The 14,265-nt window shown below is 28.9% G+C and overlaps 3 protein-coding genes across 6 annotated transcripts; 2 read left to right on the top strand and 1 right to left on the bottom strand.

Moving 5' to 3' along the window:
• Nucleotides 1-449: 449 nt before the first annotated feature.
• On the bottom strand, nt 450-2,220 carry Yif1 (Yip1d-interacting factor 1). Its single transcript, XM_035086658.1, has 4 exons — nt 1,841-2,220; nt 1,570-1,649; nt 1,133-1,507; nt 450-1,047 (listed from the first exon to the last, which is right to left on the bottom strand). Exons 1-4 carry the CDS (start codon nt 1,869-1,871, stop codon nt 517-519), a joined length of 1,017 nt encoding a protein of 338 aa, XP_034942549.1. The 5' UTR covers nt 1,872-2,220; the 3' UTR covers nt 450-516.
• A 1,268-nt stretch (nt 2,221-3,488) lies between these two features.
• Nucleotides 3,489-9,779, top strand: LOC118068913 (ankycorbin). 2 transcript variants are annotated; one of them, XM_035086656.1, is made up of 11 exons: nt 3,489-4,157; nt 4,236-4,570; nt 5,143-5,419; nt 5,508-5,756; nt 5,846-6,270; nt 6,352-8,468; nt 8,541-8,852; nt 8,933-9,009; nt 9,074-9,228; nt 9,334-9,410; nt 9,508-9,779. In XM_035086656.1, the coding sequence occupies exons 1-11, from the start codon at nt 3,940-3,942 to the stop codon at nt 9,676-9,678; spliced, it is 4,413 nt and encodes a 1,470-aa protein (XP_034942547.1). In that variant the 5' UTR covers nt 3,489-3,939; the 3' UTR covers nt 9,679-9,779. The 2 variants fall into 2 exon arrangements, with proteins under 2 accessions (XP_034942547.1, XP_034942548.1); XM_035086657.1 differs by having other exon boundaries at nt 9,321-9,410; nt 9,508-9,646.
• Nucleotides 9,780-10,184: 405 nt separating this feature from the next.
• LOC118068906 (cyclin-dependent kinase-like 1) lies at nt 10,185-13,793 on the top strand. 3 transcript variants are annotated; one of them, XM_035086646.1, is made up of 6 exons: nt 10,185-10,584; nt 11,954-12,143; nt 12,636-12,983; nt 13,063-13,329; nt 13,411-13,569; nt 13,643-13,793. In XM_035086646.1, the coding sequence occupies exons 1-6, from the start codon at nt 10,517-10,519 to the stop codon at nt 13,784-13,786; spliced, it is 1,176 nt and encodes a 391-aa protein (XP_034942537.1). In that variant the 5' UTR covers nt 10,185-10,516; the 3' UTR covers nt 13,787-13,793. The 3 variants fall into 3 exon arrangements, with proteins under 3 accessions (XP_034942537.1, XP_034942539.1, XP_034942538.1); XM_035086648.1 differs by lacking the exon at nt 10,185-10,584 and adding an exon at nt 11,043-11,347; XM_035086647.1 differs by lacking the exon at nt 10,185-10,584 and adding an exon at nt 11,376-11,810.
• Nucleotides 13,794-14,265: the final 472 nt, after the last annotated feature.

Raw genomic sequence — 14,265 nt, 5'->3', positions numbered from 1 at the left:
CGAACTAGGGAAAATTAATGACTCTACAGTTGTACACAGTTTATAATAAATAATTAAGAAACAAAACGATTCTAAATGTCATTCTTTTTCTTTTAATATACACATTATTTAGATTTTATAATTATAAATTTATGTAGCAATTTTGGATTACTCCAAATTAAAAATCTTCCCTACAACTACCAGCAAATTTTATTATTTTAGTGCTTTTTACGCCATCTACTATATTTTGTAATTATTTTTATCGCGGAAAGTTTGATTTTGATAACAATAAACATTTAAACATGTCAATTATAATTAATTGTAACGATTTACGTGGACTTTATTAATTTTATTTCAATTATTTTAATTAATAGTAAATAAAAGATAACACATAAATAGTAGTTGTATCTAAATGATTCTTTTATATTATTATATACAATATTAATGACAATTGAATAGATGAAAAAAAATTTCAATATTTTTATTTTTTATTAATATTTAATATGTTTAAGCATTTATAAAAAAAGTTTATTGTAATTAAATAAGATGGTATGATAACCACCACATAAGACAAGGTTGCAACATTGCGACAAAGAGAATAAAATATAGTCTCCTTTTATTACCTGAAGCTGTATATGAAGAATGTCCTTCAGGAATAACTCTTAATTTCAATGATCTTATGAGGAAAAATGCTAAAGATATACTATAATAAATTAAAATTGTATAGTAACCAAACTTTCCAAACATCAGTGAAAATAATAACGCCACATTAATACCAACATATTTATAGCCACAATAAGCTAGCATATCTAATGTTCTCAAACTTGTTTCTAAATTCATCACATACAGGGTTGTTGTATGAACAACTAATTCTATTACACCCCAAGCTAATGCAGAACTTGCAAGAATTCCTAATTGTTCAGGAGTAAACCGTCCTTGAGTACCTAATGACAAGCCAGCCATCACAACATATGTTAAAAATGCCATTGTTGGGATGTACATGTCTGGTGCATTTTTTTCGTAACGTGGTTGTAAAGGAACATCTTGTTCATACTTTACTGACCAATCCTAAAAAAAAATCATTGAATTACAACTATGATGTAAAATTTATTTAAATAATTCCATCTTATTATTAATATTGAAAATAACTCACTCTATGTGTAAATGGAAAAAAGAGAAGTGCTAATTTGATGAAAACGTAGTCAGTATCAACTGCAAAATAATATTTAAGTGCAGTAACAGGCACGTATTTTTCCAAATGTTGTTTTCCCGATCCTACTAATGTATCACCATATTTCATAGCCATATTAGTAACCATTGGATCAGTTAATAGTTGAGCAGCAAATTGAGGGCTTGCAAATGATTCCCTTGGAGGCTCTGAAGAATAAGGTGGTGGTATTGGAGAACTTGCTCCTCCCATTGGTGGTAATGGAGATGATATTGGTTGCTGAAATCCATATTGTGGAGGAGGTGTTTGTTCTGGTAAACTGAATCCATATTCAGACTGTAAACCATTATTTATGGGCATCTGTGTAACAATAAAATGAATAACAATCTGTTTCGAAGGCTACCTGAAAATCTCCTTTTTACCTGAGAATAAACATATGGATTTGGTGGTGATGTAGGTGTACACAATCCTGTTGATGGATCTAATATCCTTTTAGGTTTACCTGAAAATAATAAATTTATCCATCACTTAAAATAAACATAACCTCTGAGTAGGTCGCTAAATGAACAATTAACCTTATAAGAAATTATTAATTTAAAATAAGCGGTTTATAGTAACAACAAAATATTTTTATGAATATTAAATATAATAATATTTAAATATTATTAGATAAAATATGAACATATGACTTACCCCTTCGTGAATTTGAGTGATTGTAATTCATTATTAGTTTTATTACTTATTGTATATTTATTTGCTTTCTGATTATTGAATTATTGACAAATGGATTAAAAAATATAGGTAAATAATAATGTTGTATTCACATTTAGTATTTAATTAAAGTAGCTAAAGAATTATTTTATTACACAATGGAGTAAAAACAAATTAACCTATACACGTTGCCATTTTATATTTCAATATGTCCCAACATTCATTGCGCGTATGGTTGACTCATCAAATTATTTTTTTTCAACAATGTTATATTCATATTTGCAAAAGTTATTAATTTTCAATAGAATTATCGATAATTATTTCGAAAATTTTTAATATCAAACATATAGCTATTTTTTTTTATTTACAAAAATAGATGTCGATAGACAATAGTCTAAGATGATGAAAAAAAAAACAAAGATTTAACATCTAACATTATTGGCACGTAGAGAAGAAAAAAAATAAGTTTGGAACTAATTTTTTACGTCACAAATAAGGGTTTGGTATCCAATAGCAACATGTGTTAACTAGCCGCGCTGTCTGAATACCTATTCGATGTTTATTACGGTTTAGTATATGTGTAACCAATATCCGATATATTACTACTTACTTTTCAAAAATCCATGATAAAACGATTTTTATGAATAATAACATACATTTTTATTAATAAGATAGATATATTCAGTCCATTAACTATTAAAAATTAAATCATCTTAATTAATTAATAAAAAGTTACTATATTGATTTAACTCATTCACTTTTTACTTAATTTTCTTCTTCAATTGTTAATGTAAATAATGATAAATCTTTGGGCAATTTTATCCTTCAATTATTATTCACTGTGCTACAAATCATCGTAACATTTTTTCTATCTTCTTGTAAGTAAATGGCGAAAATTTTTATCAAATGATGTAATATCAACAATAATGATATTGTTAATAATATTAAAAAACAAAAACATTAATATCAATATTTATATAAATAATTAATATCATAACCAATCTAACATGATCACTCTGATGGTGTTTAATTCATATATTATCAAATGATAAAATTAATGGAAATAACGATTTTTAGTTATCGTACTTGAAATGTCAATTTATAACACGTGCACGTGCAAAATTCATTAAATAGCTATCAGTATATTTTGCAGTTTTATGTCTAAACTAATCGAATACATATATATAAGTATACATGGGTGTACGTATATTTGTTGTGCATGTAAACAATCTGTATACTCCGGAGACTTCAATGCTTGTTTTGTTTTCTCTGCCAGATTTTACCTCTTTTAAATTTCATGATCAAAAGTTTAAACAGAATCGATAAATATAATAATAAAAATGAAATGAGCACATACACTTGTATGCATTGAAAGAAAATATGTTGAAGCCCTTTTGTAGCCCAAGATCTTAAAAAAATGAAATATGTTGATGATGAGATAAGTTTAGACATATCAAAAAATATTTAATTATTGTTATTGCGATATAAATATTTTTTTTGTTACAGAAATGTCACATGAGGCTACAAAGTTTTTATTAGAAGTGTATAATTAAATGATGAATCATTAATTAATGAAATTCATCGGATATTGTGATTAGTGTTACTGGCATCCTAGTAAAACTGTCGAGTATATCATCAGTTCTATACATCTTGAAGTAATGTAAATACATCATGTGGTGACCTTGTCATGTAATCATCTATTACGAGTTTTTTATCAAGCACTATTGTTGTGCAATGAGGTTTCCATGGTAGCCAAGTGACCTGGTCAATTCTCCACGTGGTCAGTAACTTGGAGTTCTATAGTTTTGGCAGTGATTTTAGATGTAAAAGGGTGGAAAGAGTAGTGAAGATATTCCGTGGTGATTTGAGCTGTCGTGTGCTCTACATTTCCAGCGTGGAAATTAGGTCGGAAGTGACGCCAGGACGGTACGATAATACCAGAGGTTCTCTGCAGGTTACAGCATAGTTGAATATTGAAAGCCGTGCAATGAAGGCGAGTACCAGCAATGGTGCGTCGTGTCGTCTCGGCAGCTTAGCCGGACGTTGAGAAAATCGCATTAGCGATTTATTTCCAAACTGGAATGGACACGAAGACTCCACCAATAGTATCAAAGCATTACGAAAAGTTGCCGAATAAGGTGGATAAAAGAGGATCAACTAAATCAGCAGATATTTCATTACCTCCTTTGACACCTTTACCAAATAACTCTCGTCAAAAATCTAAAAGTTTGGGAACACAATGGAATAAACGAGTACCTTGTGTTCATAATCAAGAACGACATAAAAAAAGGCCTTTCAGGTATTTCAAATAAATGTATATCTTTTTTTCAAATTATTATTTCTATCAATTGTTTCATCAATTTTTATCTAATTTTAGAGTTCTTCAAATAGGTGCTACAGCTTTAATGCATGCTTGTCAACAAGGTGATCGAGCTCGTGTCATTCGATTGTTAAAAGAACAAGAAGAAACTGTGGCTTATCGTGATCGCACTTTGAGAAACGCTTTACATTACTGTATGGATGCAGCAACTGGAGGTGTCATCGCTTCTGCGGCACCCGAACTCGTTAATGCACCAGATGCTGAAGGACACACTCCTCTTCATCTGGCAGTCATTGCTGGTGATACGCAGTTAGTTGCCGTTTTACTTGCTAATGGAGCTGATGTTAATGCAAAAGATCTTGAAGGACATAGTGTACTTCATTGGGCTACTGGTATGCAGATCATTTTTGGTTAATATTTCATTAGACTTTATTTATTATTCATTTTAAATGAGCTCATTTTATAAATTATTTTTATCAAAATAATTTTTGAAGTAAATGAATATTCATTCCTTTTTTTGATGTCTTTGATTGGATCAAATTAACTTAATGATCGAGTTATTTTAAAATTTTATTAACAAATTTTTATTCCTACCTGTAGGTATAAAAAGAATAAATGATTTTAAAATGAAATAATAATCTCTAAAGACTTATTAGGGTGATTTAATCTTCTCAACTCCCTTACTATGTTTGGTCAGTTAAGGTCAGTAGGTCATTCGTAGCGGATTACTTCTATAATAATTCTGTGTGTTGACGAATCACGCGATAATACCACGAGCTCTAAGAAAATCCTTATTTCGATCGAATGCCCTTGATTTATTCAATCATAAAAATAAGATTGTAATACTATTTCATGATTATGTCAAAATTTTTATAAATGTAAACAATAATTTATTCATTGAATTGTTTATAGTATTTATTGTTTTATTTATTAACCAAACTATTTTACTTTTATTATTTCAAAGTTTGCGGCGAAGCAGAATGTGTTCGATTAGTCCTGGCATCAGGAGCAAGACCTTCAACACCAGACTTACGAGGTGGCTCTCCTTTACATTATGCAGCTCAATGTTGTGGAGCTGCAGTAACAGCAGAACTTTCAGTTCCAAAAAAAGTAGGCTTAAAAGTTCTTCAGACCTTGTTGGAGTTTGGTGCCGATGTCAATGCTAAAGATGAGGATGGTCGTCAACCAATTTTGTGGGCTGCTAGTGCAGGAAGTGTTGAAGCAGTATTAGCATTAGCTAGGTATATTTTTGTCTATAAAACTTTATTTTGTTATTAAAAAAATACGGTTGTTAATTCTAAATAAATATCACCACTTAAAAATATACAGAACAGGTGGATCTGCAGCTGCAGGAGCAACAGATAAAGATGGATTGACAGCGTTACATTGTGCTGCATCACGAGGTCATACTCGATGTGTAGAAGCCTTAATAAATCTTTGTGGTGCACAACCGGATCATGTGGATGATAATGGATGTTCAGCCCTTCATTATGCTGCTACTCTCGGTCATGCTGACGCTACAGCATTACTTCTTAGACTTGGAGCTGATCCGAATCGTCAAGATCGTAAAGGCAGAACGTAAGGATATACAGCTTATATCAATAGTTAAAAATTTATGTTTAGGATAATTTTTTAAAAAATATCAACTGATATTAATTTTTTTATAGACCCGCACTTTGTGCTGCTGCCAAAGGACAATTGGAAACATTGAAAATACTTGCTCAACATGGTGGTTCTCTACATGCACGAACTGTTAGAGGTACAGGCGTTGCTCATGAGGCGGTTTTATCTGGAAGAATAGAATTGATTGAATGGCTTGCAAAAAAAAAGCCTTCCACTCTCGATGTTGCTACTCACGATGGTAGAACTCCTCTTCATGTAGCCGCACTCTATGGATACCTAGATGTTTGTAAAGTGCTATTAGATCATAACGCACGAATAAATGCGATCTTTCGAACAAGTAAAAGTGGCCCTATGACACCGTTAGATGCTGCTTTATATCGAGGTCATCGAGATTGTGCTAAACTTATTCAAATGCATGGAGGGACAACAGCTCATAATCTTCGAACATACAAAACAGCTCCAAATAAGAGTAGTGTCATATTTATTTGCTTTTAAATTTTTTATCATTTATTTATTTGAAAATTAATTCTATCTTTAAATACTTTTTTAGTTTTTGCAGCAAAACTGAAAGTCAGACAGCCAACATCAAGCTCTGAAAGTGATGATGATTCAGAAAATTGTAAAAAGAGAGAGCCAGAAGTTTACGTTGAAGAACGTTGGATAGAAAAAAGAACTCGAAAAAGAAGTAATCCAAAAAAGTATGGAAATCGTCGTGGTAGTCGTAGTTTTAGTGAAGAAGAAATAAGAATGTCAAAATCTTCATGTAGAAATCAAAATCGTAGGGCTAAGAGTGAATCTGCAAGGTATGACGAAAGCGATTTAGAAAAAGAGCAGAAAAAGGATGACTCTGATAAAAAATATTCCAAGCATGAGTATAGCGAAACTTCTAGTGATTTTGATGATGATAGTTCAGATGAAATTATTGAAAGTAGAACTAACAGAATAAGTAACAAAAAAAAGAGTAAAACAAAGGAAAATGATTACAGTTTAAGTGACGATAGTTTGGAAGTTATTGTAGTACGTCGATCAATGCAAAAAAAAACCGAAAAAATCGAATATTCTGAACGAAAATCAAAAACTCCAAAAGAAATGAAACTAATCGAACGAGAACGAGAAATGGTTAAAAAAATACCAAAAACATCTAGAACAAAAAGTATAAGTAAAAAAAATAATGAAGATAGGCAAAGTAGTAATTCAGAGAAAAATGATGAAGACCAAAAAAACAGACAAGAAAGAAGAATGAGTAGAAAAGATGTTACTGATAGTACAAGTCAAGATACTGTAGAACAAATGACTATCACTGCTTTAATTCACAAAGATCAATCATCTGACACTTCAAAATTAAATAATCTAGATAAAAATAGAAACGATCAAGAAGAATTAAAAATACTCAGTGAATCTGAACTTACGAAACACAAAATTGATGAAATATTAGAAAAAGCTGATGAACTTCAAAATGCGTTAATAGTAAAAGCAGCCGATTTAAAGAAAGATGTTGATGAAATTCGACGTCATATTACTGAAAAAAAATCATTAGAAGATGATAAATATGAAAATGAAAATAACACTGTATCGAAAAGTATAAAAAATGAAAACAATGAATTAGATAAATCTGAAAATATTCAGATAAAACATTTACAATCACAGGATCAATTAGAAGAAACTCATGAAATTGATACTAATGAATCTGATAATCAAGAAGTGATCAAAGGAGAGGAAACAAGAACGCCAATTAATAATATTGATAATATAGAAGAGCATTCTCAAGAAAAACAGTCAAATTCCGATATATCAAAAAACGAAGAAGATGGTGTTGAAGAAGAAGAAGAAGAAGTGAAAAAAAATTCAGAAATACCAATAAAAGAAGTAGAAAAGGAAGATAATTCATTATCTACGCAGAGTATAGAAAATTCTCAAAACAACTTGAATCAAGAATCCATTGAAGACCATGAAATTAAACAAAATCCAGAAAAACTAACAATTCATACTGAGATTCATGATAAATCTCTTTCAAGTTCAATCGAAGAACAAGAAAATAATATAGAAAAAAATAGTGAAAAATTAACAAACTCGCTTAACAAAGAAGAGGTGGATGAAGTAGAAACATCCACCGTTGTAAGTTCAAAAGATGAAAAAGTAAATGAAAAACAATTTAATGATGATAAACATAGTGACGGTGATAATAATAATGATGATGATAGTAATGATAATGTCAATGAAGATGACAATAATGATAATAATATAATCAATAATAAAACACCTCAAACAAAATTAATAAAAAATAATTGTGAAAATTTTCGGTATGCCGATAGTTCATCCAGTTCAGCTAAATCAATAAAAAAAATGAAACGATCAAGATCATCTACTACTAAAAGTAAAAAACGTGATAATAATTCTAAACAAAATTTATTTGAAAGTTCAGGTGAACATTCTTTAGACAGAAGTGCAATTATAGCAGTATTTGAAAGTCCTGAATGGGATGAAGAGGATGAAGAAGTAGCTGAAGAAATTCGTGACGTAATTGGCGATAGTATAGAACCAGAAACAGAGCCTGAAGATGATGATAGTTTGGGAGTTTTAAAAGTATTACCGAGTACAAGTGATGATGAAACTCCAAGAAGACCTAGAAGACTTTTAAAAATGTCCAAAAATGATACATTATTCCGGGTAAATTATTTGATTATTGTTTTAAATAATTCAAGTTAATAACTTGATTAAAAATGTTTTTTATTTCTTTAGGCTGAACAAAAAGTTATAGGAAATTCACGAAAATTCTACCAACAATCAAAACAACGTCGAGATAGCGGTGGAAGAGATAGTGGAATAGAACCGAGTCCTAGAGTTTCAAAGATACCAAAAAGAACATTAAAAAAGTGTTGTCCAAATACAGAAAAACAACAAGCATTAAATATAGATACAATAACTCGTGATGTGCAAATAAATCTGCGTAGATATCACTTAGAAAGGAAAATATTTTTCCAGTTAATGGAATTAAAGAGACTGCAGATAAGACATGGTAGAGCTAATGAACAAGTTTTAGTTAAACGACAGGTATATTTCCAAAATATTATAGTGTTGAGCATTGAATGAGGTTTTTTTTTCTTTTTTTTTTTTGATAATGTTTAATATAGGTTGAAGCTTTTCATAAGGCAGGAATGACTGGACCAACATTAGGAGTAGCAAAATATGATCAACCATATACATTCAAGTGAGTGTATGAAAAATACTAGTATCATTTTGTTTTTAATTAAAAAAAATATATATCATTATAGAAATTTCGAGATATTTCTATATGAACAACTTCGGAAATTACAAAAAAGAACTTCATCACCAGAATGGTGTACAGAAGCGAAACAATGCACTGAAAAAACTCATCGCTGTCATCATGCAACAAGTGCTTACACTTCACTTCCTATTTATACTTATCGTAAGTATAAATAAATTGAAGATATAATTCATTGAAGTTTTCAAATAATATATTAGATGGTTTTAGAACTATTTTTCGTAGTTTGATAGTAGATTATAATTGCAGTGGGTGGAAAAAGTCAAAATCGAGACGAGGGATCACTCCTTCCTAAATTAGAAGGTCGTGGAAAAGGCCACATGACAGTAATAACGATTCAAAGATTATTCTGAAAATAAAGATAATATGAATTACATTATTTTTTATTTCTATATAATTATTTATTATAATATTTCTTTATAGGTCAAAGTAACCAGAGGCGAAGAGAAACAAATTATTGCACTACCAGCGGAAAAACTAGATAGTACAAAAAGATATTTTGTCACATTTACAGTTCGAGATGAAAGCCAATCAAACGGAAACGGGGTGGTGAAGACTTCACATGACGCACAAAGAAACACAAAAAGTGTATAGATAACTGCCCTGAGATAAATGTTCAATTTTTAATTATTTATATAAAATATATCTATTTAATGTCGAATATAAAAAATTATATATATATGAATAACTATGTCAATAAGACTCTATCAAAATAGATATTGGTAATACAGATGATATCTAATATAAATTTAAATATTATAATTTAATAAATGTTATGTAAAAAATATTTTATTTAATGTGAATTATAATTAATTTAACTTTCATTCGCAAAAGAAAAAATGTATCGTGTATTAGTTCAGAAGAATCGAATTTTTGTATGAATATATGATTTTATCATACAAATATAACTTCACAATAATATTGAAAAAATATTTTGTAAATAAAATTAAGACCATTGATAAAGTTGTCCTTGATTTCAATGGATTATCATCATATTATTGAAGAAAGTTGGAATAGTTAAATATTTCTCTTAAAAACTAATTATAATTATCAATAGAAATAAATATTTAAAATGTAATTTGATGACATCAGTATGAAATTTTATTCAATCGTGGCCTCAAACAGTGCATCTACCCTACACTTAAATAAAGAGACTTTGCTTTTTTAACTAACTACATATGTATCGATCTCATGTGACGTAGTTGTTTTCAAAGTATACACATAGAAATAAAAGCTCTCCGGTCAGCCTATATTAATAGTAGAGTTCAACTTTACAACGTAAAAGAATGTTGTCTAAAAAAGTCGCTATTGTTGCAATTTTCATACAAATTATTATCAAAACGTATTTCGTTGAAAATTAAAAAATTAAACATTATGTCATTGACGAATCTCATTAATAAATAATCGTGAGTTTTAGTGAGACATTTTTCGCATGGACAAATGGCTCCAAGACAGAAAGCTCTGGCTTTTCGGCAACACATTGCCATTATTACCTCGAAGGTTTGTTTATTCAATCATTGTTCAAGTCGTTTTTAAGATAACTAACTATTTAAAATGTACACATAATTTAATTTACAATTTATAATTATTGTTCAATCGATTTAACTTTTATTCATTGTACCAAATATAGTTTATTTATATCACCTTATTAAACCTTGTTACATACTTATAATAACTGAAATAACTTTACATTAATAATAAATAAATTTGTTACAAGTACTGAATAGTTGCGATTAAAAAAAAAAATTTATTTGTGTAATTAAAAAGGATTTTATTATTAAAAATTATATGAATTTTTGTTATTTAATTGAAAATTTAGTATCATTCTTTGACTTTTCTTGTGACCTCTAAAGAGTCAGTACAGATCGATGATACATGACGTTTTAAACTTTAGTAGCACGCAATTCAATGTTTACCTTCATATTTATATTGTAGATATAATAGAAAGATGAGTTATTTTTGATATTAAAAATATGTGACATTTATAAATGAAGACATAGTAGCCCTTAAGGATATACACATTAATCAAATATAAACGGAAAAGCTTCTTGACATCTTGGTTTTATGTTTATAAAGAAATTTGATATCCTTGATAATTGTGCTAATAGTAGTTTGTATATTGATTGTCAATATAATCAAGCTTGAGAATCATATATGTATTAACTGTATATGAAAAGTGAATCAGTTTCACTTTATGTGTCAAGAAGTTTTGTTGTCAAGCTCAACAGAATATCTACCAGATGAATTTTGTGTTAGAACTTTTGTTAGTAAATTTCTCAAACTATAATTATTATTACTAGAATGTATCATAACTCGTGATCCAAGATATTATTTAATAAAAAATAAAAGAAATATTAAGATTAATAGAATTTTGAAATAAAATAGACCAATGGTATCGTAGAGTATGATGATATATGAAAAAATAAATAGTAAGGAATGAAAAAATATCATTGGAGTAACATGAGTCATTTGATTCTACCCTTCTTTTAGTATATTTATTATGATATCTATAAATTTTTAAATATTTGCGTGATACCCTCAGTCTGAAGTAAGTAGTGAGTTGCGCGAGCGCAAGACGTCCAGCAGATTTCCCTTCACCTGGTCTGTTGAGGGAGTTGACCTCTGGTCAATGACGAGAAGAAGGACAGTTTTAGTTGCAGTCTCCAACGAGACGGAATGTATTTTGTGGGCCAATTATCCCTTCCTTGCCTAGGAAGACACAAGAAGTCGGTATTCTGATTCTCGTCCCTTATTTTATACAATTTTTTAAAATAATTATACGTACCCTTGGAGTATAAAGTGTCTGCAAGAACTAATCAACTAGTCTATCAGTCATATTAACTACAAAAACAATGTTCTGTGTAATTAGGTCTCGGGCGCCGAGTAAAACCATGGAGAGATATGAAAGACTTGGAAGACTTGGAGAAGGTAGTTATGGAGTAGTTTTTCAATGTAGAGATCGGCAAACAGGAAGACTTGTGGCTGTAAAAAAATTTCAACAGACAGAGGATGATCCACTTATTAGAAAAATTGCACTTCGAGAAATACGATTATTAAAGGTACATATTAATATATTTTATAATATTGAAAGAACAAAAAAAAGTTAACTTTAACAGAGAAATCTTCATTTGACTTTTATTTCTATGACTCTATTAATCAATGTTAAAAATTATTCCGATAAAAATATTTCTATTTTTATTTAAATAATGTTAAAAAACTAATAAATTTATTTTAAAAAAGGCATATCTCGATTTAACAATATAATATTGGTTGAAAGATGGTAATAGTAAGCATGGACGCTGGTCAATAAAGCTAGCGGTCAATATCTTCGCGTGCTATGATCGTCCGGAACAGCTTATCTGTGAAATCGGTTTCTCTCATAGGTGTATACTAATAATTATCATATTCATTATCTTATGGATTTTTATCCTTTTTAGTTTTATAAAATGATTTTTATTTTAAATTTTTCTCAAGGTTTTTCTTTGGTATGAAGAAACAGCTTTAACAATCTTTTTATTTAAATGCTAAATTATTACAATTATTTTTTTCAGAATCTGAAGCATCCAAATCTAGTGAATTTATTAGAAGTATTTAGAAGAAAACGTAAATTACATCTAGTCTTTGAATATTGTGAACACACTTTATTAAATGAAATGGAAAAATACCCACATGGATGTCCAGAAAATATGACACGAAAACTTACATGGCAAATACTTCAAGGAGTTGCTTATTGTCATAGACTTGGATGTGTTCATAGAGATGTAAAGCCAGAAAATATTCTCATAACTGGAGATGGAGTTGTAAAGTTATGTGATTTTGGATTTGCAAGAATGCTTAGTCCGGGTGAAAATTATACAGAATATGTAGCCACACGATGGTATCGAGCACCTGAACTTCTGGTGTGCAATAATTTCCTGTAAAATATAATAATTCATTAAAATAAAAATAAACAATTGTATAATATAGTAATTATCTTAGGTTGGCGATACTCAATATGGAACTCCAGTTGATGTTTGGGCGATTGGTTGTGTATTTGCTGAACTGATAAGAGGAGAAGCTCTTTGGCCAGGTAAATCAGATGTAGATCAGTTGTACTTAATCAGAAGAACTCTTGGGGATTTGCTACCTCGTCATATGGCAATTTTCCAGCAAAATGAATTTTTTTCTGGCGTTACTCTACCCACACCCCAGTCAGTAACAACACTTGAAGCAGTTTTACCAGTAACTTCTAGCTCTCCAATACAAGTTAGTACAATAACTACTTAAATAAATTCAAAAATTTTGTCTTTTTTGTAATTACATTAAATTTTTTAACTCTTTTTTTAGATAGATTTTTTAAAAAAATGTCTAGATAAAGATCCAGATCAAAGATGGACATGTGATCAATTATTACAACATGTATATTTTGAAAATTTTCAATTCAAAATCCCGAGTGATGACTTGGAAGAAGCAGATAAATTGAGAAAATATCGAAATCGATCTAGAGTAAGTTTTAAATTATATTTATATTTTATAATTAAATAAGACGTAATAATACTAATAATTATATTAATTAAAGAATTCCAATTACAATCAAATGGTGTTACCTCAATTAACTTCCAAAGGGGCATATCACAATCAACATGAAAGTAGACCAAAGAGTTCTTCTTTTCAACAACATCAAGATTTCGATCACTTACCAACTATACGTGGTTGTAATTAATATTTTCTAAAGCTTTATAATTTAAATTATTGTAATATAATGTTTATCATATTGTATTATATATTTACAAATCTTTGCATTTGAATTGTATACTTAGAATATCTTATCTACTTTAAACGAATAGTATAAAAAAATAATAATAATATTGTGATTATATTCTTTCATAAAAGAAGCTAAAATTTTTATCTTGTAATGCTGTTGTCTTATTACATAAAATTATATTTCAAATGTTCTTATAATATTCATTAATAATTGATATTAATATTATTACTTCCTACTAAATTATTCAAATAGTTATTTAGTTAAATATCTTTTTTTTTAAACCAAAAAAAATTGTTCATAACAAAAACAAGACTTTTTTCTTAATTAATAAATATTTCAAAAAATTAATTTAATTTAAATTTCAAATAATACTATTCCTTGTTTACGTTTGAAGTTTAAACATGATTAATGTTTTTGTTTTATATTATTATTAATAT

The sequence above is a fragment of the Chelonus insularis genome, unplaced genomic scaffold, assembly GCF_013357705.1.
Source record: "Chelonus insularis isolate UGA/USDA-ARS -01 unplaced genomic scaffold, ASM1335770v1 contig_403_pilon, whole genome shotgun sequence".
NCBI classification, from domain to species: Eukaryota; Metazoa; Arthropoda; class Insecta; order Hymenoptera; family Braconidae; genus Chelonus; species Chelonus insularis.
The sequence above is the reverse complement of the archived record's forward strand: the minus strand, read 5'-3'. Positions and strand labels throughout refer to the sequence as shown.

Excerpts from the sequence above, each read along its gene's own strand:
- Yif1 (XM_035086658.1), bottom strand. The coding sequence starts at position 1,871 with ATGAATTACAATCACTCAAATTCACGAAGGG. Across the intron at positions 1,650-1,840 it reads TCACTCAAATTCACGAAGGG|GTAAACCTAAAAGGATATTA; the intron begins GTAAGTCATATG and ends TATTATTTTCAG. Across the intron at positions 1,508-1,569 it reads ATCCATATGTTTATTCTCAG|ATGCCCATAAATAATGGTTT; the intron begins GTAAAAAGGAGA and ends ATTGTTACACAG.
- LOC118068913 (XM_035086656.1), top strand. The coding sequence starts at position 3,940 with ATGGACACGAAGACTCCACCAATAGTATCAAAGCATTACGAAAAGTTG. Across the intron at positions 4,158-4,235 it reads CATAAAAAAAGGCCTTTCAG|AGTTCTTCAAATAGGTGCTA; the intron begins GTATTTCAAATA and ends ATCTAATTTTAG. Across the intron at positions 4,571-5,142 it reads TGTACTTCATTGGGCTACTG|TTTGCGGCGAAGCAGAATGT; the intron begins GTATGCAGATCA and ends ATTATTTCAAAG.
- LOC118068906 (XM_035086646.1), top strand. The coding sequence starts at position 10,517 with ATGGACAAATGGCTCCAAGACAGAAAGCTCTGGCTTTTCGGCAACACA. Across the intron at positions 13,330-13,410 it reads CTTCTAGCTCTCCAATACAA|ATAGATTTTTTAAAAAAATG; the intron begins GTTAGTACAATA and ends CTCTTTTTTTAG. Across the intron at positions 13,570-13,642 it reads AATATCGAAATCGATCTAGA|AATTCCAATTACAATCAAAT; the intron begins GTAAGTTTTAAA and ends TATTAATTAAAG.